Source organism: Anabrus simplex, chromosome 1 (assembly GCF_040414725.1).
Source record: "Anabrus simplex isolate iqAnaSimp1 chromosome 1, ASM4041472v1, whole genome shotgun sequence".
Taxonomy (NCBI): Eukaryota; Metazoa; Arthropoda; class Insecta; order Orthoptera; family Tettigoniidae; genus Anabrus; species Anabrus simplex.
The window spans coordinates 1,250,114,833-1,250,137,797 of NC_090265.1; the positions used below are offsets into that span (position 1 = coordinate 1,250,114,833).

General features: G+C 41.1%; 1 protein-coding gene across 1 annotated transcript in view; it reads left to right on the plus strand.

Moving 5' to 3' along the window:
* The first annotated feature begins 5,830 nt into the window (after window positions 1–5,830).
* The window catches only part of LOC136858248 (rho guanine nucleotide exchange factor 10-like protein), a 409,267-nt gene continuing 392,132 nt past the window's right edge, over window positions 5,831–22,965 (plus strand). Inside the window, exon 1 of the mRNA XM_067137648.2 lies at window positions 5,831–5,950. Coding sequence (XP_066993749.2) covers window positions 5,902–5,950 — 49 coding nt within the window. The 5' untranslated portion in view covers window positions 5,831–5,901. The remainder of the gene's footprint in view (window positions 5,951–22,965) is intronic.

Sequence of the window (22,965 nt, forward strand, 5' to 3'; positions counted from 1 at the left end):
TAAATTCCTAAATTAGACTATTTTTTGTAGACTCTTCGCAGTTCCAAACCCAGTGAGATAAAGAAAATATTCCATTGACTTCAAACTGAGCCAGGAGCCAGAATGTTAATACTACTTGGTAATATACACACAAAGAAATATGTAATGGTACGTTTTCAATTTGAGTAATAGTTTTGTAATAAAGCAGTTTTTTTAATTTACCGAAAACTACTGCAAGTGGAATCTTTTCCTTTTTAATCTCACTCACTCAATTGAGGAGCTATGTGGTGGTGCGGTAGCGAACCGGTCTAGAAAATCAAGAATAACGGCCGAGATGATTCGTAGTGCTGACCAAACGTCACCTCGTGATCTGTTGTCCTTCGGGCGGAGAGCAGCTGTCACCAAGGCCTTCGGGCTGAGAGCAACTGTCACTTGGTAGACCAGAGGTGCTCACGTTGGACATTCCGTCCCGCGGGCGCCCAGCACTGTAAGTGGGTGGGCTGGCAGGTGATGAGCACAGCGTTTGCTGTTGAACCACAGTGGCGTTGTGGCGGCTACGTCAGAGGCCGTGAATGCTGGGCGAAGTTCTTCCAGTCACTCTTGATCACTGCGGCGATACCCGAGTTTGAAACGGAGGCAGAAAATAATGAAAGAAAAAGGGCAGAAATCCAAGTCATTTTCAATTTACGTTGTAAGAAATTTATTTACGTTCATTGCAATTTATGTATTTTGACCGGATACAATAGTTAGGCCTGCGACCTCAAATATTTGTAATAATGTACGTAAGGTAAGGTAAGGGTTATTCTGCCCGAAGGCAGGTCCGAACCTCCGCAGAGGTGTTCCTCAGCCGTAGTTTACGTGCGGTAGGGTGGCCAGTTCCTTTCCGCTCCTCCATTCCCTTACCCCCCAGCAATAGCGCGTGGCAACCCATCCAACTCCTGACCACGCCCAATGTTGCTTAACTTCGGAGATCTCACGGGATCCGATGTTTCAACACGGCTACGGCCGTTGGCAATGTACGCAATAAATTACGATTTTCACTATTTAATTTTAAGAGGGGCTTTAGAAACATTTCTAATATAATACGGAGTTAAGGTGAATAAGCTGTGGCTTGTGGTTGTTTGGGTTTAAATTATCTGATAAACTCACCAACAATCCAATCATGCTTACCGTGAATAACATCAGTTAGGTTATTATTATTTGAAAGCATACTGTACTCTCGCCATTTAGAGGCTAGCTGCTATCATTGGGCGCCTGTTAAATTTTAAATACTATTTTCAGAAATTCAGTGAACAGAGAAAGTCACACAACAGTACAACACTGTGCAAAATCAAGCAGTAAACTTGTTGAATTATGTAATTATATTACTTTTGGCTGAATGAATAACAGGAATTTTACTTTTGTTTAAAATGTAAATAGGCCTACTGTCATGTTCATCCAAGAAATTGTAAACGTAGCTTATACGCTTGCACCCTTTACCTTTGTAGATTGTAATATATATATATATAATTTATTTACACGTTTTCTTTGAATGAATAAATATGAGAAAATAAAACTGACTGTTTATATCGAGCGCAGTATAAATCAGTCCGGGATCATCTTCCGAATGCAAGTATACGACTACACAACCCATACTGCGGTAGCCAAATGTCAGATTCATGAGCAAAATTCGCACTTCAGCCCGTCTGAAAACCAAGCAAACTTGGCTTTTACGTGACTGTTTATCACAAGTAATAATATCTCCTGTCCGCCTCTGTGGTGTAGTGGTTAGCGTGATTAGCTTCCACCCCCGGAGGCCCGGGTTCGATTCCCGGCTCTGCCACGAAATTTGAAAAGTGGTACGAGGGCTGGAACGGGGTCCACTCAGCCTCGGGAGGTCAACTGAGTAGAGGTGGGTTCGATTCCAACCTCAGCCATCCTGGAAGTGGTTTTCCGTGGTTTCCCACTTCTCCTCCAGGCGAATGCCGGGATGGTACCTAACTTAAGGCCACGGCCGCTTCCTTCCCTCTTCCTTGCCTATCCCTTCCAATCTTCCCATCCCTCCACAAGGCCACTGTTCAGCATAGCAGTGAGGCCGCCTGGGCGAGGTACTGGTCATACTCCCCAGTTGTATCCCCCGACCAAGAGTCTGAAGCTCCAGGACACTGCCCTTGAGGCGGTAGAGGTGGGGTCCCTCGCTAAGTCCGAGGCAAAAACCGAACCTGGAGGGTAAACAGATGATGATGAAAAATATCTCCTTCTGCGGATTAGTTGTTGAGTGTTGGACTCTGGATCCCAAGATAGGGGGTGCGAACTGGGCAGAAGTAGTCGACCGAGCTCGATAGCTGTAGTCGCTTAAGTGCGGCCAGTATCCAGTATTCGGGAGATAGTAGGTTCGAACCCCACTGTCGGCAGCCCTGAAAATGGTTTTCCGTGGTTTCCCATTTTCACACCAGGCAAATGCTGGGGCTGTACCTTAATTAAGGCCACGGCCGCTTCCTTCCCACTCCTAGCCCTTCCCTGTCCCATCGCCGCCATAAGACCTATCTGTGTCGGTGCGACGTAAAGCAACTAGCAAAAAAAAAAAAAAGTAGTAGTCGAATTTTGGAAGGACGAAGAAAAGTTCATTCAGCACTCCATGTCGTACGAGGTCGGCAAGTAAAAGATCTCTGGTGACATAGGCTAGTTGGTATTCACTCGACAAAAATAATTAAAACTCAGCTATAGGCCGTCCAAATCTTCTGGCTTCTCTGCCATCTGGTGGAGTAAAACGGAAGATATTGACACGCAGGCCGCCCTAAGATGGCTTCAAATCAAAATGCCTGCTCACGGTAGCTGAGATCATAAGATTATTATTATTATTATTATTATTATTATTATTATTATTATTAAATACAATTTTTTCTAGGCCAGTAGTAACGTATGCATATCTTACTTACTGGCCCTAATAAGAATTATATAAATGATTTTGACATGAAAATATGTTCTCTCTGTCTCAGTATTATTTGTGACAGCGTAAAGTGTGCTTATCTCATGCTGTTACCGATGAACAGTCCGACTTGTTGGCTGAATGGTCAGCGTACTGGCCTTCGGTTCAGAGGGTCCCGGGTTCGATTCCCGGTCGGGTCGGGGATTTTAACCGTAATTGGTTAATTCCAATGGCTCGGGGGCTGGGTGTGTGTAGCGTATTCAACATTAGAAATCATCCTAGATAGGACCCTCATCTTCATAGACATGCAGGTCGTCTAATAGGCCGTCTATTAGAAAAAGACCTGCACCTGGTCTCTCCGGAGGCCATACGCCATTAACCGGTGAACATTAATAGACTCATTACATTACCGAGTCCTTTCAGTTATTGGAATACATACTATGTAAACAGCTGATAAATGCTACATTTGGTTTGGGATTCTGTAGTGTTTTCCAAAGACATTAATTTTATTGATTTATTATTGATGATGATGCTTGTTGTATAACATCTAAGGTCATCGGCCCCGATTTATTATTATTATTATTATTATTATTATTATTATTATTATTATTAATTCATATTACGGTTTGTGCATCAAAGGATTCCTCTTTGCCGTGCACCGCTTGTAAACCGCGTGTTACTACTTCCAAAGCCCCAAATTGTCAGAATGGATGGTTATAAATGTATTTGGAGTTTAGCATCTTATTAAACTGAGCCTCCGTGGCTCAGGCGACAGCGCGTCGGTCTTTCATAGCTGATTTTCGGGGTTCAAATCCCTGTCACTCCATGTGAGATTTGTGCTGGACAAAGCGGAGGCGGGACAGGTTTTTCTCCGGGTACTCCAGTTTTCCATGTCATCTTTCATTCCAGCAACACTCCGCAAATTCATTTCATTTCACCTGTCAGTCAGTAATCATCGTCCCAGAGGAGTGCGACAGACTTCGACAGCCGGCACATTTCCTATCCTCGTCGCTAGATGGGGGCTTCATTCATTCCTTTCCTGACCCGGTCGAATGACTGGTAACAGGCTGTGGATTTTCATTTTCATCTTATTAAACGAATATTTATCAGTGGAAATCTGAAAGTATGCGGGACTCAAACCCTGTTTCTAGACGAGATGCTGAATTTGGTTTGGAAACCTAGGGAATTTAGGTTCATATCCCGAGGGCGTTTTATTACGTCCTGCTCATCCACTCATAAAGGAACTGACGTTTGTTATTCAAATAATTGTGTTTTCCCGAGTTTATTTACCAAAAATTCCCTACTCACAAATAAAGCTACACAACTGTATACATTTGGATTTTCTGAAGTCGCCACGAAGTTTGTTTTTGTGTTTAAATTTTAATGTGTATGGTTAGTGTAGCATTGACAGGATAGTTAAGACGACATAAATTTAATGGTAATAGTCATTCTGTCTTTCTTAGAAAATACGGCACTTAGCATAGATTGCATTGATACTTTATTGGGTGATCAATTAAGGTATCAGGATATCGCTGCATGCATGTGGTTCTTAATGTGCTAGCCATAGACAAAATGAGTGATTCTGAACGGGAATCCGGGGGTTTCCTCGTTTGTGCTAATAAAGGATCATAAATGTATACAAGTTTTAGTACATATCGATAACTAAGACTTCAAAGTACAGCAGGGCTGAGTGGCTCGGGACGGTTGAGTTGCTGGCCTGCTTGGCAGTTTCGATCCTGGCTCAATCCGGTGGTATTTGAAGGTGCTCAAATACGTCAGCCTTGTGTCAGTAGATTTACTGGCGCGTGAAAGAACTCCTGCGGGACTAAATTCCGGCACCTCGGCGTCTCCGAAAACCGTAAAAGTAGTTAGTGGGTCATAACGCCAATAACATTATTATCATCATCATCATCATCATCATCATCATCATCATTATTACGGTACTTCATGGTACATTTTAGCTTCCATTATGAACGACGCAGAAGTATTAAAGCCCTAATATTTTTATATATTCATATACTGTGCGTGTTGGTAAAATAGGTTCGTAGAGTGGCGTGAAATTCTGTTCATGTTTTCAAAATCTCATTTTCGGCATAAGACTATTACAATTGGCTTAACGCCGCACCGACACAGATAGGTCTTATGGCGACGATAAGATAGGAAAGGCCTAGAAGTGGGGAGGAAGCTGCCGTGGCCTTAATTAAGGTACAGCCTCAGTATTTGCCGGGTGTGTAAATGGGAAACCACGGAAAACCATCTTCAGGGCCGCCGACAGTGGGGCTCGAACCCACTATCTCCAGGATGATAGCTCACAGCCGCGCGCCCCTAACCGCATGTCCAACTCACCCGGTTTCGTTATAAGATGTTTATGCGACTCTAAAATAGATATATCGGTATATTTCTACGTCATCAGCTATTTTTCCCGAGCAACCCACGTACCGTATTATTCAGCAATATTAAAATTGTAACACTATAATTGATTTTACGGAAGATTGATAATTACTGTTAAATTTAGGACATGTTAACTGATCAGTCACCCAAGATTCATTGAAGCCTGTCTGGTACAATCGAAATGGTTCCCTTGCGAGAGGAATGGTATATCAGAGTGAAATATTGACGCTGAAAAATCAGTTGTGCAGTGTTCCTCTAGCATGCTGTCATTAATATGAATCATTGACTGGAACATTGCATAATGCAGGACAGAGTGGTCGATGACTTTCTTCCAAGGAACCTTGCGGTAAGGAAGGAAAGTGATGCAGTCACCAGAGTCGATATTTGCTTGCCGGCTAGTAGAAACTGGTAGAAGGAGAGGGCGTGTAGTCCGTCTCTCCCTAGCCCCTCCGGTTTTCTCAGGCCAGCCGCCATGGCCCAGCGTTCTGTTCAACTTGCTGGCTCAGTGACTGAACAAACGAGGAGCGGTGCGCGTGTGTTGAGTGTGACGGCCATGTTTTATTCCGAGTGCTCTCTCATCTATTTGTGCTATTGTTATTGTTGTTATTATCAGTGCCCCCAACATGATAAACAATATGGATGAGTTGCAGAGTGGAGTAGTCCTCATTAAATGTGAGTAGTTTTGAAAGATCTCATAATATGTTCCGGACACATCGAAAACAGTTAAGAGAAGCCGCGAACTAGTTTTATTTTCTTTGAATATTCCGCGCGTATAATATGTATGCAACAATTATGAAGCGGAAAGGTCATTGGACTACAAAGGGCCATATGTATCCCTGGTCTCATTGCCGGCATATTTGACTGCTTTGTTATCACCACATGGGGATCTGGAATTGACATAGCCTCTCGCTAAACTGGGAGAGCACCGATGTTTGGGCTTATTTTACGTCTTGGTGAGGCTATTTTAATCCACGATACGTATCATACGTCATGCAAAACCAGGCTTTCTATGCATGCTCGCTTCTTGGATTTATTTTTGAGATGATTGAGAACTAAAACATCGGGGGCATTGCACACCATGGAACGATTTGAATCGATTATTGTTAATAGGCCAGGGAGCGTTCTACTTAATTTGGATGACTACTTGTGGCTTATTTTTATTTGGTTATTTAGGCAACTTTATTGCATGTTGATTTACAGAAGTGGAAACGTTCAAATGTGTACGAGCTTGTTAGTATTCTTCTTGAGTTCGGATTGTAAACAGTATTTTTTCTGTTTCCCGTGTTACTTCAAAGTAGTTGTTATTCGAGTGTTAATATAATAGCTTTAATAACAACGCATTTGGGGCTTTATTTCAGTGCCTTATAAAGTTCCCAGACTGCATCATCGGCAGAATTTAAATTTAAATTGAAAGGAAATTTCACGTCCCTACAGATTGCAATCTACTTTGGTATTGATGAAAATCAGTGAAATATAATTACTGAAAACAATCTGTAAGAATTTTAGTATACAACGGACACGACGAACAGAAACAGCCCTAGCTTACAATTTGGGTGTAGGTTTGTTTAGAATTTACGAATGTACTGTACATACTGTAGTATACCGGTATATAGTGCTGACGATCATCGTATTGAGATTTTATTGTTCCTCGGCTACTTGAATCGACGTTGCTGTGGACGAGCAATAAAGCTTTTCATTGGTATGTAGGTGAAACGCGTTTCCGCTGCTGATGTGACAAGTAAAAAAACTGAACAAATATGCCAAATCATGGTCTTCCGCTTCACCCTGAACTATAAGTAGCCAAGGCCTTCATGCGGTTACTAATAGACTCGAGTAAATGATATAGGGCTTATACAACATTTCAGTCGAAAGATACACTACATTACATTCTGGATAGAAAAGGATGGATTCATTGGGGAATAAAAATTGAAAACGACGATTGGAAACATTTACGTAACCATCCCATAGCGCACTTAATTCAGTGTGACGCAGACTGCGTAATGAGTGGACCCCATTTAACATATTTAAATAAAAGTGACTTGTCACTGGTGAATGCCTTGTACTGATTCAGTGGTGCTTAAAAGCAGTGTCAACTGGCAAGATTCCTGTTGAAGTGCATCTGACTTTTGAGCCGAAAGAGGCTTCTTTATTTAGGCCTACAGATAAAGGAAATTTCTCCCTTGCTTCCTTCAGCGGACGAATTGTATAGTCTTATAATGGGCCTTGATCTGCGAAGATGACTGGAGTCCAACCAGATGGTCTACAGATATCGGATTGCCAAATAGTTACCGTAACGATTTTATAAGCCGTTTTCCTTGACTTCAACGGGCACGTGATTACTTCGGTGGCTTAGCTGCTGAGGTTCGAATCTCGGATAACCGGTCAATTCTGGGTTGACATTTTCATCTCAAAAATTACATGGCGTTAGGAAGGGCATCCGCCCTTAAACCCCCGGCCAAAACAAAAATGAACCTGGGTGGCTCCAGCGACTGGAATAAGCTGAAGAAAATGACACTTTCTCTGTCGACATCACATTGGTGGGTGGATCACTTTCCAGTACTCCCAGTCCTCAAATAAAGATTAAAATTCTTGAGTGAAACAGGGCATTGATAAGTATACCCTACCACAAATTATTCAAATAATGGTCGGGTCTGCCGGACCCGATTGTAAAGAGCGTGGGTTCATATCTTAGTAGGCCTATATCTTAGTATGTATTTGGCGTTTTTATATTATATGGATTTGTTCATCATGGGTGTTTCCAGTTAATCCTATTTGGTTAGAGATTGGGAGGTAAACCGTTTCAGGTATGGCAGCGATGGATGTTCTCGTGAGTTGAATGTTCTCGCGAAATTAGCACGTGTCTAATTAGTCAACATGCTTTTATTTCCCATGTTGACTACTAACCCACCAGTCGCTGCTCGATTCTTTAAGGAACGCTATTGCTGGATGTGTATGTTTAGTCCTCAGCCCGAAGGCTGGTTGGATCCTCAACAGCTCCGCCATCAGCTGTCATAGATGGCCTGGGCATCACTGAAGAGGCGTACTAGGGAAATGAGGAGTGAGGTAGTTTCCCGTTGCTTTCCTCACCGAGCCAGAAGTTGCTATTACATATCAGTCTGCCAAGCCCACTGAAATGCATGCACCAACCGACCCTATGAGCAACATTTTCACACCATTCATAGCAGGGACTGGCTGCAGAAGGAATGGCATTACTAGCATCACTCATACCTCAGTCACTTTCATTTTGTCAAAGCCAAGGATAAAGCTGAGACAGATCAATGAAAGTAACAAAATTGCTCTAGCCCATACCAGAAGACATAGTGCACTGTAAACACTACATCTTGCCAGCAAAGGCAGATTGCTGGATACCTGGATAAAATATTAATGAAGTATCTTGTCCAATGTGAGCCATGATCAATAACTGTTTTTTTCCGGTCATATAAAATCCACATTCCTGCGGTACAGATTTCGTAATTTTGCAAAGGGGCAACAGCAAGTTCATGAACATGAAAATGTTTCTTCATTGATATGAATCCCAAATGATAGATTGGTTCGAGGCGTTATTTTAGTTTTTGAGTTGGTCATTCATGGTGTATTTATGGATACTTGTTGGGCGATGTTGACTCCTAGTTCTCACTCCTTACTATTAGTTTTCACTGGTGGTTAATGCGGGCACCATTTGCAGCATGTATATACCAAAGTAAGTGCCCATCCCTTGAGTCATTTTTTTTTCTTTTCTGTCGAATAATGTCTTCGGTCGAATAATGTCCTCGGTCGAATTCGAAGCTCATTGCTGGCGACAGACTACAAGTGCAGAACTAACTTCCGCATATGTAGTTCATTAATCTTAATTTATAAAATTATAGAGCAACCGTTTACAGAAATAAGGCAGTTTTTAAACCTAATAGTATTCTACGTTGTACCTCTAACTATTTTTACAGTTTTCGGAGACGTCGAGTTGCCGGAATTTTGTCCCGCATGAGTTCTTTTACGTGTCGGTAAATCCATTGACACGAGACTGACGTCAGCTTATTTGAGTACCTTCAAATACCGAGCTGAGGCGCGATCCGAACCCCGCCTGAGCTACTCAGCCCGGCTTTCAAAAATGAATTACACATAAAGGTCGCCTTTAATACGAATAAATATAATATTTGGCGTTCTTAATACGGGCACATTATGCTACGTGGCCTTTAGCACTAGCCTCTTACTTATTTTAAAGAAGTCCAATCTCTTTTGTTGTGGTTGAAAATTGCTCTTTACTCTCTTCACAGTTTCTTGTTGGTGACCTAACCAACTATTGTAATGTAAGGATCATGTATTATATCTCAGTTCCGTGCGTATGTATAGATTCAATAACGTAAGGGGAGTCATGTCTGAAATTTGGAACTTCTACAATTTACCACTTATCACAACCAAATTTAAAACACAAGCATTCATAATAAGATAGAGCACCACACAAAATTTGAAGTTGATTAGTTAATTTCTTGAAAAGTTATTAACAAATCATGTTTTATATTCCATGGAAAATGTTCCTTGCGGCACAGTTTTCATTAGTGTTATAATTTGACAGACTTGTCAAAGCTACTCATACACTTAATAATAATTCAGGATTTGGCAGTCAGGTATAAACTATTGGAGGTGTTCAATTTTTCATTATTCATACAATAGTTAAAGCACTAGTTTCGTGCTGTTTTGGGAACAAACATATGAATGTAATATTCAACTAATACTACCTACTTTTAATTCCTGTACATATTGAAACTTTATCAGAAAATGTCAGGGAATCTGATAAGAACTTTGTCGCAAGGAGCGTTTTATACACGGCAATGAGCTGATAATATTTTAAGCTAGAAAACTGCTGTGGACTGTAAGGTACTCCCTCAGACTTCTGTCTCTTATGCACAGCCTAGGCCTACTACAAGGTAAACATATTGCAGCGGGATTATTAAAATGGCAGCCCGCAAGCCAATATTGCCTGACAACGTGAGAGAAAGACACGTAGCATGCTTGCTCTAAATACGCCGTGCCGCTACCCTTTAAATTCGGCATTTAGAGCTTTAAAAATGGCGTTACCGGGCGAGTTGGCCGTGCGGTTAGGGGCGCGCAGCTGTGAGCTTACATCCGGGAGACAGTGGGTTCGAATCCCACTGTCGGCAGCCCTGAAGATAGTTTTCCGTGGTTTCCCATTTTCACACCAGGTAAACGCTGGGGCTGTACCTTAAGGCTACGGCCGCTTCCTTCCCATTCCTAGGCCTTTCCTATCCCATCGTCGCCATAAGACCTATCTGTGTCGGTGCGACGTAAGCAAATAGCGCAAAAAAATTGCGTTAGGACAAAGGTGATAACGGAATTTGAAAGAGGAAGAATTGGGGATTCTTTTTTTTAATTTTTTTATGATACAACTGTAAATTCGATTTTTTGGTACAAATCGTAACATTTCAGTCATGTCTCTCCTTAAGCTTAGAATGGAGGTATTATCACAACATTAAAATGCAGAAGATAGTTTAAACAGAGCTCGTAGACATTAAAATGCAGAAGATAGTTTAAACAGAGCTCGTAGACATTAAAAAGCAGAAGATAGTTTAAACAGAGCTCGTAGATATACGAGCGACAGGCGCGTCGTGGTAGTGGTCGCTACTTTTTAAAGCAATTTTTAATCCGCTTATAATTTAATGTCTCACAAACACGTAGAGGTTTTCGGTTTTTCTGAAGTGAAAACGATAAACTGTGGAAAACTATCTTCAGGTTTGCCGACGGTGGGTTTCATACTCTCTTCGGAATGCAAGGTTGCTACACGGCTCATGCTGCGCAGTCAACTAGCTTGGTCCAGCTAATATTGGGAGTGCTGAAGTATGGAGCATCATTGCAGTGGTTGACAATCAACCCAGAAATAATGTAGTAGTATTTTTTATAACTGTACCTTATAAGTATAGTAGTTACGCCTTCACTGGATTTCCCCAGTAGCCTCAAACATTTAAAGTTCATTGTAGACGCCCATCTTTAACAGATAACCTTAAGTCGTGCTTGTTTTTAGGTTTCTGTGCAATCAAATATTTAGAATAGTTATATTCTCTTATAAATTATTTGTCCATTGTTTTGAACTTGTTTGCCTTTGTTTATTTCCCGGAAAAAAGAAAACCCTCCGCCATCTGACTTCTGGAGGTGTTTTACTTGTAACATAGCGATGAGTTAGGGTACAGGCAAGCTAGCGACGACTGTGGTCCGTTTTCAAGGTCGTATCCCGGCCGCATGTGTACGTGTGAGTTGTGAGTCACGCTATAGAATTTATTTTTTCATGGCTGTGCGAGACGGAATGGAGTAATCCGAAAGATACTTATTTCCACATTAACACCCCTTCATGCAAATACGTACATAAATACGAATCAGAAGTTATTGTGAATTCTGATTCTCCTTCTTCTTCTCTTGGCCTTTTCCCAATTACTGAACGGCGGGACTAAAATGTGGATTAAGCCCAGTTTTCGGGACACGAACGCTGTGTGGAGGGAAGTATTCCATATTGGGTGTTTCTATGGTGGTTGATAATGCGGAGTGTTCGCTAGGTTCCGAGCTAAAGACGCAGATGCGGCTAAAATCCCCGGCTCAGCCGGGAATCAAGATCGGGTCGCTCGGAACGGACACTGACCGTACAGCCAAAGAGCCGGTCAGTCAGAAGTTTGTTTAGCGACCATGGTTATGAATGGAGCCCGGATTATATGCCCAGTCAAACAGCAAAATACGTACGTATACTCGAAAAAAAAAAAACCCAGAGAAGTACAGTATAGCATATGATTTGCAAAAACAAGTGAACAAAAATCAATTCGTTTTATGGAAAATGTTACCGTAATTGTGGCAACATATAAGAAAAGTTATCTTGCGATTTTCTTGTGTGGAGCGCCATCATTTTATGCAACGAAAGTTGATTTTCTACATCGTATGATGGCACAGGTGCATGGGAAAAATCTCACTATTTTTCTTCGGTGAATTCGTCTTCTTTTTCGGTTTTTAAAATGCTAATTTGACGGATTGTTTTATATTCAGGATTTTTATTAAATATTTGACTAGGCTTATCGAATACAATGGTATCATTTCACTACTAATATGGATATTTCCATGTTACACAGACACACGCCAGTAGTTTTATTTTATATCCAGTTGATTGAAAACATGTTATTAATTACTTAACAAGCGCGTTGGCCACGCTGTCTGGTCACTTAACTCTCAGCGTGAATTCGGGATATGAGTTCTAATCCCGTTGTCTGCAGACCTGAAGATGTTTATTCGTGGTTTACCATTTTCACGTTAGACAAATGCTGGGGCTGAACCTTAATTGCGGTAATGACCACTTCCTTCCCACTTTCGTATCCTACCTTCGCCATAAGACCTGCATTTTCCTTTGTAATATGCATTATATGTACTGTAAATCACCGGTGTAATTGTGAAGGAATGTATGTATGTTTGTTTGTTTGTTTGTTTGTTTGTTTGTTTGTTTGTTTGTTTGTTTGTTGGGTATTCAGCCCGAAGGCTGGGTGGATCCTCAACATCTCCACCATTAGCTGTCATAGATGGCCTAGGTGTCACTGAAGAGGCATACTAGGGAAATGAGGAGTGATGTATTTTCCCGTTGCTTTCTTCACTGAGTCAGACGTTGCTATTGCATATTAGTCTGCCAAGCCCACTGAAATGCGTGCACCAACCGACCCTATGGGCGACATTTTCACACAGTTCATAGCAGGGACTGGCTGCATAAGGAATGGCATTACTAGCATCACTCATACCCCAGCCACTTTCATATTGCCAAAGCCAAGGATGAGACTGAGACAGGTCAATGAAAGTAACAAATTTATTCTAGCCCATACCAGAAGGCATAGTGCACTGTAAACACTACATCTTGCCAGCAAAGGCACAAGGAATGCATATAATTACATATTAAGTGTTTGAAAATGTAAACTGTAAAAAGCATTAATTTCGCATACAAATACGGTCTCTAGTTATGAAGGAATTGCTAAGTTGGTTGTCTATTGTTTCGAAACAGTTAAAGCTATAATACAAGCAGTCGAACCAACTTTTTTCCAGAGAAAGTGACTGTGCGGTTTGTGTCACGCAGCTGTGAGTTTGCATTCGGGAGATAGTGGGTTTAAACCCTTCTGTCAGCAGCCCTGAAGATGGTTTTTGTGGTTTCCTCATTTCACTTCAAGAAAGTGCTGGGGCTGTACCTGAGTTAACTCATGATCACTTCCGTCCCACTCCAAGCCCTTTCCTATCCCATCGTCGCCATAAAACCTACCTGTGTCGGTGCGACGTAAAGCAAATTGTAAGTATATAAATACAGTGTATATACAGGGTGAAGCGAAATTCGCGCACTCGGGCGTCGCAGCGCGACTCTTCACATGTCAGCAATAAAAAAAAAAAAATGTCTCACACAAAATTTCGTCCTGCGAGTATATCCGGGAGAAAAAGGACGTTGAAGAGTGGCAATCTGGCAACACTGTAACTACATATAGTGTAACTACCTCTGTCAGCACATATTAGTCGTGCTGTACAGTTGGTGCAGTGGATAGAGTTTTGGGTTAGCATGCAAGAGGTCGAGGGGTCGATCCTGGTTTGTGGCGTATGTTTTTTATTTCGTAAATGTAGTCCAGGTGGTATGGTATCTGGCATCTTAATCATCAACAGCGATTGCAGAGGGTCCTCTAGAGACCATTTGCACTTACATACTACGATCCTAGAAAGGCACGAACATTCGTTTTCATTGGTCAGCTTTGAAAGACGCCCTTTTCACGTCGTGGGCGCGAATTTATTCGCACCATTTCATCTGCTAGATGCCTCACAACGGGTTCAGCGTTACTAAATTTTGTAAATGTAGGATACATGTGACCTATTGCAAAAACTGTGCATCACAACTAGCACGTGCTGACAGAGATAGTTACCCTACATGTGGTTACAGTGTTGCCAGATACCACTCTTCAACGTTCTTTTTCTGCCGGATATACTCGCAGGACGAACTTTTGTGAGAGACTTTTTTTTATTGCTGGCATGTGAGGAGTCGCGCTGCGACGCCCGAGCGCGCGAATTTCGCTTCACTCTGTATGTAATTCATAAGTTAGAAGTCCTCCCCTACGAACCATGTGACCTTGTCGCGGTGTGGAGGCTTGTACAGAAATGGACAAAAGTATTCATACCCCAACCCATCCAAAACAAAATTCTTTACTGCTGGACCAATACGGAGTACAGGTCAAAATTAGAAACCCAAACGTATACCTTGTACAGCAGTGTATATTTAAAATAACAAAATAAACTGGAAGTAAATAACAGTACATAACAAAGCAACAAATTCTTACTCCATGACACTACTTATCTGGACATAAGTATTCCTACCGTATTCCAGAAGAGTTCACAACTCAATGAAGATACAGGTATTACCAGCTTGATCAGTAACACGTTTGTTTGCCTTTCCTATATTATTTCTTTTAACCTGCTGAGCATTGAGAACACCAGTTTCCGTGTTAGTTCATATGAAATGTTCCCCATTCTTGTTGTAGTAACTGTTTCAAGTGTGTTTTACTTGTTATGTGGTGTTTTCTTAGTCTCGACTCCAATTCACTCCATAGATGTTCGATGGGGTTGGTATCCGGCGATTGGGGAGGTGTTTTTAATGTGTGCGGCGTGTTGTAGAGTACGCATAAACCAACCCTTTCCGCCGTATGTTTGGCGTCATTGTCGTGTTGGAAGTAAAACTCATTAGCAATCCCAAGCTCTTCGGCGCTTTTGCGAACGTTTTCTTTCAGAATGTTCATATATTGTAATCTGTCCATAAATACCAACTCCCCGACACCTGAAGCGGCCATTGAGCCCCACACCATAACCCCACCCCCCGCTGTGCTTCACAGTGGTAACGAGGTTCTGCTCATCGAGCTCTGTGTTTGAACGTCTCCACACTAAAATGCGTCCATCACTTCGGAAAATATTAAATTTACTCTCATCTGTAAATATCGCTGTCGACCAAAACGCATTATCTTTCGCCACATATTCTTTTGCAAATTGTAGTCTCTTCCTTCGATTCATTTTCCTTATCTGCGGTTTCTTTCTTGGGACCCTAGATCGATACCCAACACGATGAAGAACCCTCCTTACTGTTTCGTTTGACACTGCATGATGGAAATATTCTGCCAGCTGCGATGCTATTGCCGAAGATGTAGTGTGTGGTTGTTTTTTAATTGTGGTTACTATGAACCTTTCTTCTCGCACGGTCAGTTTCTTCGGACGTCCACTTCTTTTCCTGCTTATAAGAACATCCTGTCTTTTTAACCTTTGCATGATGATTTGCACAGTTGGTTTACTTCTTCCAATGATGTTTCCGATCTCCGAATATGATTTTCCTTGGTGGTGAAGGCGTAGAATAAGTCGTCTCTCTTCAACAGACGTTTCCTAGTTTTTCCTCGTCATTGGACTAGTACCGTCTATGACCAGCTGATCAGTCCGTCTCTGTCTGCAACTACTACACAACTAATGCCGCGGAACAACACAGGTTCCTCTTTACTCATTCAAACCCCACTTTTACACATAAGGTATGAATACTTATGTCCAAACAAGTAGTGCCATGGAGTACAAATTTGTTGCTTTGTTATGTACTGTTATTTACTTCCAGTTTATTTTGTGCTTTGCAATGACCACTGCTGTACAAGGTATACGTTTGGGTTTGTAATTTTGACCTGTTCTCCGTATTGGTCCAGCAATAAAGCATTTTGTATTGGATGGCTAGGGGTATGAATACTTTTGTCCATGTCTGTACGTCGCAATGAAGCAGATGCAACTTAATCGGATGGTATCTGTCGAGAGACCAGACTAACGAATGGTTCATTAAAAGTGGGGTAGCAGCCTTTCGGAAGTTGCAAGGGTGGCAGTGTAGATGATTGACTGGTATGACGTAATAATACTTTAACATGGCGTGGCTGTGTTGATACTGCTGCATGGCGGAAAGCAACGGGAAACTACAGCCGTAACTAACTCGCGACGACATGCAACTCTCTCTGTATAAATCATGTACTGATGGCTCTTCCTCCCGGGCAAAATATTCCGGAAGTAAAATAGTCCCCGATTCGGATCTCCGGGTGGGGACTACACAAGGTGGGAAATAATCAGGAAGAATAATACTGACTGTGAGGCGGAGCGTGGAATGTTAGAGCACGAAATGGGGTGGGATGGAGAGTTGCATCAAACCAGTCTATGGACTGATGACCCAAATAACTATAATTTTTTTAAACTTTGAATTTCTTCTTACGCAGATACACATTAAAAACCGCTTTATTGCGTTAATATTGCTGTCATGTTGATTTTCTATCCATTGGCAGATCCTGTAAGTCTTTCTGAGGATGTAAAACGGCAGGTGGAGAGTGTGTGTCTGCCATTATAGTGAAAAGCTGCCCAACTCGATTGCGACTGCCAGTGGATAAGGGGACCTGTCATTACGTTGAACATTTCCCTTTTTTTTAATTGACCTTTATTGGAACAATATTTGGTCATCCTCCATGTACAAGGAACATTTACAGCACACATACAAAAATATAAATAGCCAGTGCAAAGTACATATAAGAATTAAAACCAAATCGTCCACAGTCTTCAAGTAGAGTGAACATTTCGTAACCCGGTCTTCATATGAGAAGCGACGTATGGCGACCTCATGGCAACCTCTCCGTCATGTTTCTGGGGTCACGCTAAGAGCAATGCAAAATGAAATCTTATTCACAACGTGTACTGTACTTCACCTAGAATGATGCGTACAATGTAGAATTCCTAGCGAAACAGAGGTACATCGGCTGGTGAACCTTGTGAAAAGAGAAAAGTAATCTTCCTCAAATCATTCCAATGTTTGAGAAAATTTCATGCATCCCAATTTTCTTTTTTTCCGGATGACCATGACAGTTATCGGGAATGTTTTGTTTTGCTTTTCTTCAAATTAACGACATATACCACCAACCTGAACATATTTAACAAAGCTGTCAATTTCACATTTTCCGTTTTGAATATAAAGGTTTTTTCCTTCAAAAATTATATTTGTTCGTGGCATGACCTACGCATATCTTTTTCCACTACTTTCACCATATGATAGGAACCTGCCTGTAAGTAGTGTAATTGCGGAAGTGTAGAGTGTTGAATGTGAGGAAAGGAACGTTAAGGACGACACAAAGTCCCCAGGCCAGGGATATTAACCATTATAATTTAAAACCCTGACCCGGCCGGGAATCGAACCCGGGGCCGCCGGGTGACAGGCGGACGCGTTGCCCCCTACATCGCGAGGCCGGACAATATAAAGGTTACTGGTAGAGCTTGAGCTGGGTTTGAACCCCACCGTCGGCTGTCCTGAGAATATTTTCTGTGGTTTCGCATTTTCACTTCCAAGCAAATGCTGGGACAGAGCCTGTTCATAGGCCACAGCCGATTCCTTCCATCTCCTTACCAAATTTCATTCATCAGTATTCATTTCATCTTCATTATCTCCTCAACTGTGGTTGGCGTTAGGAAGGGCATCCGGCCGTGAAATTGTCGTATAATTTCACCTCATCCCCGTATTCGTATCAGGAAACGCGACTAGGGGACTTCTTTTTTCCCATGTCCTAGTGGTGCTAGGGGTGCAAAATACGTCGCACATGTGGATTTGGCTCTTTTTACGATTGGGTGCCCTTCCTGACGCCAATCCTATGTGGAGGGATGTATTCACTGAAGTACCGTAGTTTGATTTTTGAACCATCGCATCTAATCGTTATCTTGAAGTACCTTAGTTTGATTTCTGGACTTCAGGCAAGTGACGTGTACCAAATACACACAGGCCATGTATATACAGTATGATCTCGCATAAGCTTGTCAGGCACATTTCTGACGTAAGCTTTGGTAATCACTAATACTTGATGATGTGAATGAATGATTTTTGTTATTGTGTAACATATATTATAGGCCTATTGTATGTATATGATTTCCTAGCCATGCACTATATAAATCCATCCAGTTAACCAGTAGCAAGTCGTCTTTGTATTGATAACAACAGAGCGAATTATATAATCCTTAATATCCTTGCATATGTAGAGATATTGAACATTGATCGATATTCATTTATTCTCTTATCAACAGGTGTGTAATTAATTTGTCGTCATTTATTGCCAGTTGGTATGCATCAGTGCACTGTCACTATAAATGTTATATTGGACGTGACCTTGCTTTTTATACGGTATGACTATAAATATTCTGGAGGCTCTTTTCGTATGTTGGTTCTTTAAAATTTAATCATACTGTATTACTAGTAACCTTGATCGCTTGTTTTAGATGTATAAGCCAGTATCATTTGCTGTTTAAATGTTAATTTGAAAACCTTGACCAGCGCATTTGTTTACTCTGGCTGTCGGCCATGGTTGAGCCTTGTCATTCCTTGGTATACGTTACCTCTATTGCGTGTTCTCGGGGAAATTAATTCATTCTGCGATTTTACCTGCTCTCTTCCTAATATGGATTCATTATAATGACAGTTTTGCAATGAGACTGTTAGTGTTCCTGTAATGGAGACCTTGTTTGTTTCGTTTTCTATCCGAGGCTGACGAGCTTTTAGTCTTTGTGAAGAAAAGATGACTCTTGGCAACGCTGTTGAGAAATGCCTTCCTTATATCAGACCGTGGGAGGGAAGGAAGGAAGGAAGGAAAGAAAGAAGGAAGGAAGGACCGAACGAACGGGTCGATAAAAGTGTAACCCTTGTGGGGAAAGCCAAGCCATTTAGTACTCCAATTGTCTTCCCCTAATTTGTTTAACTCTGGCTGTATAGCCTGTTGCAGCAGCAACTTGAGGCGGATATTCTCTTCAAAATGCTCTCGTTATTGTTCACGCAAGCCTTGGGAGACCTCAGCCCAGCTGAACACGACACTCCCAAGAAGCCGGACTAAATCAGTCAAATACATTTTACGTATAGTATAAGGGAATTTAAAAGAAAATATAATGTAATTAAGTTTGATATACGAGAAAAGTTTTATTAGGCATCACTGAGGCGGAAGGCATTATTGCTGACAGTGTTCCCATTGTTCAGCGGCCATTTACTGAAATAAGTAACACGCATGTTATTTTATTATTTAAGAATGTAGTCCTTTTTTTTTCCAGTTCCACAATATTGCCATTCATTATGATTGAATTGGTATGCTGTGTCTTTGGGAAACTTGTGCAGAAACAAGCGTCTTCATTTAGTTAATAAATAATTTATCTCTATTTTTATTATTATTATTATTATTATTATTATTATTATTATTACTGCAGTCAATGGGCTTGTGGTTAAAAATAATTTATCTCTATTTTTATTATTATTATTATTATTATTATTATTACTGCAGTCAATGGGCTTGTGGTTCGTGAATGTGATTACCGAAGGTTTTTCTATAGGATATTTTTCACCGACATAACTGAACGCGAGCCTGTGGAAGATGGCCGATACCGTTCCATGTAAGCGTTATCATCAGTACCTATGTGGAAACCAATGATCCAGTAAATAGTGGACAATTGGGTATGTAAATATAAGGCTCCAACTCTTACCCCCTATGTAGGAAATCGCCTTGACCGTCCTTATTCCTGAGTATTTCGGCCTGGCCGGTTTAGTAACCCAGTTGATTTGGCTCTTGATTTGTCAGTCGGCATTTATTAATGCGTATGTGTATGTTCAGTCTTCAGCCTTAAGGCTGGTTGGATCCTTAACAGCTGCACCATCAGCTGTCATACATGGCCTAGGTATCACTGAAGAAGCGTACTAGGGAAATGAGGAACGAGTTAGTTTCCCGTTGCTTTCCTCACTGAGCCAGATGTTGCTATTACATATCAGTCTGCCAAGCCTACTGAAATGCATGCCCAACCGACATTTTCACACCATTCATAGCAGGGACTGGCTGCAGAAGGAATGGCATTACTAGCAGCGCTCATACCTCAGTCACTTTCATATTGTCAAAGCCAAGGATAAGACAGAGACAGATCAATGAAAGTAACAAAATTGCTCTAGCCCACACCAGGAGACATAGTGTATTGTAAACACTAGGTCCTGCCAGTAAAGACATTATTAGTGTGTAGTGTTGGTAATTTTCAGCTTAACATGTAAAGCACATTTATTTATTTATTTATTTATTTATTTATTTATTTATTTATTTATTTATTTATTTATTTATTTATTTGCTTCTACTACGCTTTATTGGTCCACAAGTCATTTACAACGAGCATCGCTATATAAAGTACATTAAGAATATCAGATCATCCTTATGGAAGCCCTTTAGCGACATTTTCTCTCCTCGACCGAGCAAGTGGTTGTATGGTTTGCGTCACGTAGTTATCAGCTTGCATTCGGGTGATAATGGGTTCGAATTCCACTCTCGGCAGCCCTGAAGATGGTTTTCCATGGTTTCCCATTTTCACACTCGGCAAGTAGACTAATTAAGGCCGCAGTTGCTTCCTCCCCACTCTTAGCCCTTTCCTATCTCATCGTCGCCGTATGACTTATCTGTGACGATGCGGCTTAAAATAAATTGTATTCAAAATAAATAAATAAATAAATAAATAAATCTCTCCTCTGACTTAACCTCAATTCTACAATTGTACTTGGTACCTCTACATTTAATTTTCTGTCAAGACTCTCTAATGTTAAACACATAATTGGGGCATGAATCACTTCAGCAGGATTCTTTGTAATCAGTTGCTGACTTAAAAGAATGTAATTTCTCTGAACCTTCTTTTATGACACATAGCCTATTGATATGCTGCATGCCGATTTAGCTTTCTTAATCGGAATGATCAATTAAAATGTTGTTGGAATTCCTAATAATAGAAGTTTATCGGATGTGTAGAAAGGCAGCATGCTGTTGAAAATACCGAACACAGTTTGCAGGAAAACTACAGGAGCACAACCTCCACTGGACCGTGGTCTCTAATCCCGGGAAACATGTTATCATTGAGACGCCTGTTTTTAAAACGTAAGCTGTTACAGAATTTCCGTGTTCTTCATGCGCGCCGCCTTAACACATCACTATTGGCTGTTGCGCACAGAGCGTACGATTATATTTTTTAACGTGTTTACCATTCAGTATCGTAAATCAAAATGTAATGTTATCTGTTAAATTCATTTTAAAGCAAAGCAAGCTTGTAAAATACATGACTATTGAACATAACTCATAAGCCACGGAACCTAAAGTTTAGGAGAAATACGAAATGCTAGATCGTGACTTACCATCAAAAACTAACGATCGCCTTAAAGAGGAACTAACAGTGAAGTCTCTGAACTACCAAGCCCACCATGTTAACATTGTGTCAAGTACATTCTCATCGTTATCGGGCCAGAATAACGTTCAAAGCCCTACAAAAAAACTGACAATATTTTCTTTCTTTGAAATCATCTCTGTCCGATCTGGCACCTTGTGCACAAAATTCGAGGGACATCCTTGTGTTCACATAAATTATTTTCCTTATTTCGTGAGAAAGCACGCATAGTTGGTTTATGATAATGGCTTCACACAAAGGATTATCTCTCCGCGAGTTATCACTCGTGCCAACAACATTATTTGTACGACGTTTCAAAGCAGCGCCAAAAATTGGCTTTTTTTAAAACACCTGAGAGTCCGGCAACACAACAGTTTTGGCATGATGAGCCGCTGAAGTCAATAGACACATTCTACATTTGATGGGCTTATCGGACGCCCGCGTAGAGTCGATTTATCACTGAAAATGAGAAAAAATAAATTAGTCTGTCGAAATTATTCTTGACAGTTTTCCAATTTCGTGTTGTCGATACTAAGATACGATTTGGCCCAGTTTTACGGCCGAATGTTCATCCTGATGCCAAACGTATTTGGAGGGATGTATTCATTATCACGTATTTTTGTAGTGTTTGGCAATGTAGTATGTTGTGTGTTAATGAAGATAACTCTGACACACTGTCCTCCAGCCAGAGGAATGAACTATACGTAGTTAAAATCCCCGGCCCGGCCGGGAATCGAACTTAGGCCCCTCTGAACCGAAGGCCACAACGCTGACCATTCAGCGAAGGAGCCGGACTAAATCCGACTGTCGAACACATTTATTTATAACATAAGAGAAAAGTTTTATTAGATCTATAGGGGCATGTGTAGTCTTCCGAGGTCGACAAGTACATGTCTAGGCTTTTTCTTTCATTTTTTCATCGGTAGTTTCGACAATATGGTAAATGGCATTTGTCGTGTATAGTGTTCCAACAATGTTCGTGATATCCGTCTCCAATCTTCTCCCAGTGGATTTGGGATTTCGAAACTTCAACCGCTCAGTATTACAATTCTTCATAACACTCATAGGTATGTTTGTTAATATGAAAGAAATGTTTTTCAGTGTCGACTTAGTTAATACTGTATAACCTTTTCTTCTTTCCTCTTTTTTCAGACTGTCGGAACACAAGATACATCTTTGTGAAAATCCTGGTACCATATCGGAAAAAAGGAAAAACTTTATTGAAGGAAATTAGTAGACTGTTCTTTTTTATAGCTAAGTACCGTACTAGGCTTAGGGCACCATCTCATTTCACACCCATCGTGGTTCTTTTCCTGTCTTTTGCCGGTATTCTAATTTTTTCGAAGGATTAGACCTCGCACAGTTTTCCTGTAATTAGTACGAGATGATGGTTTTCCCGTTATACTTCCGGTTAAAACAAGCTCGAG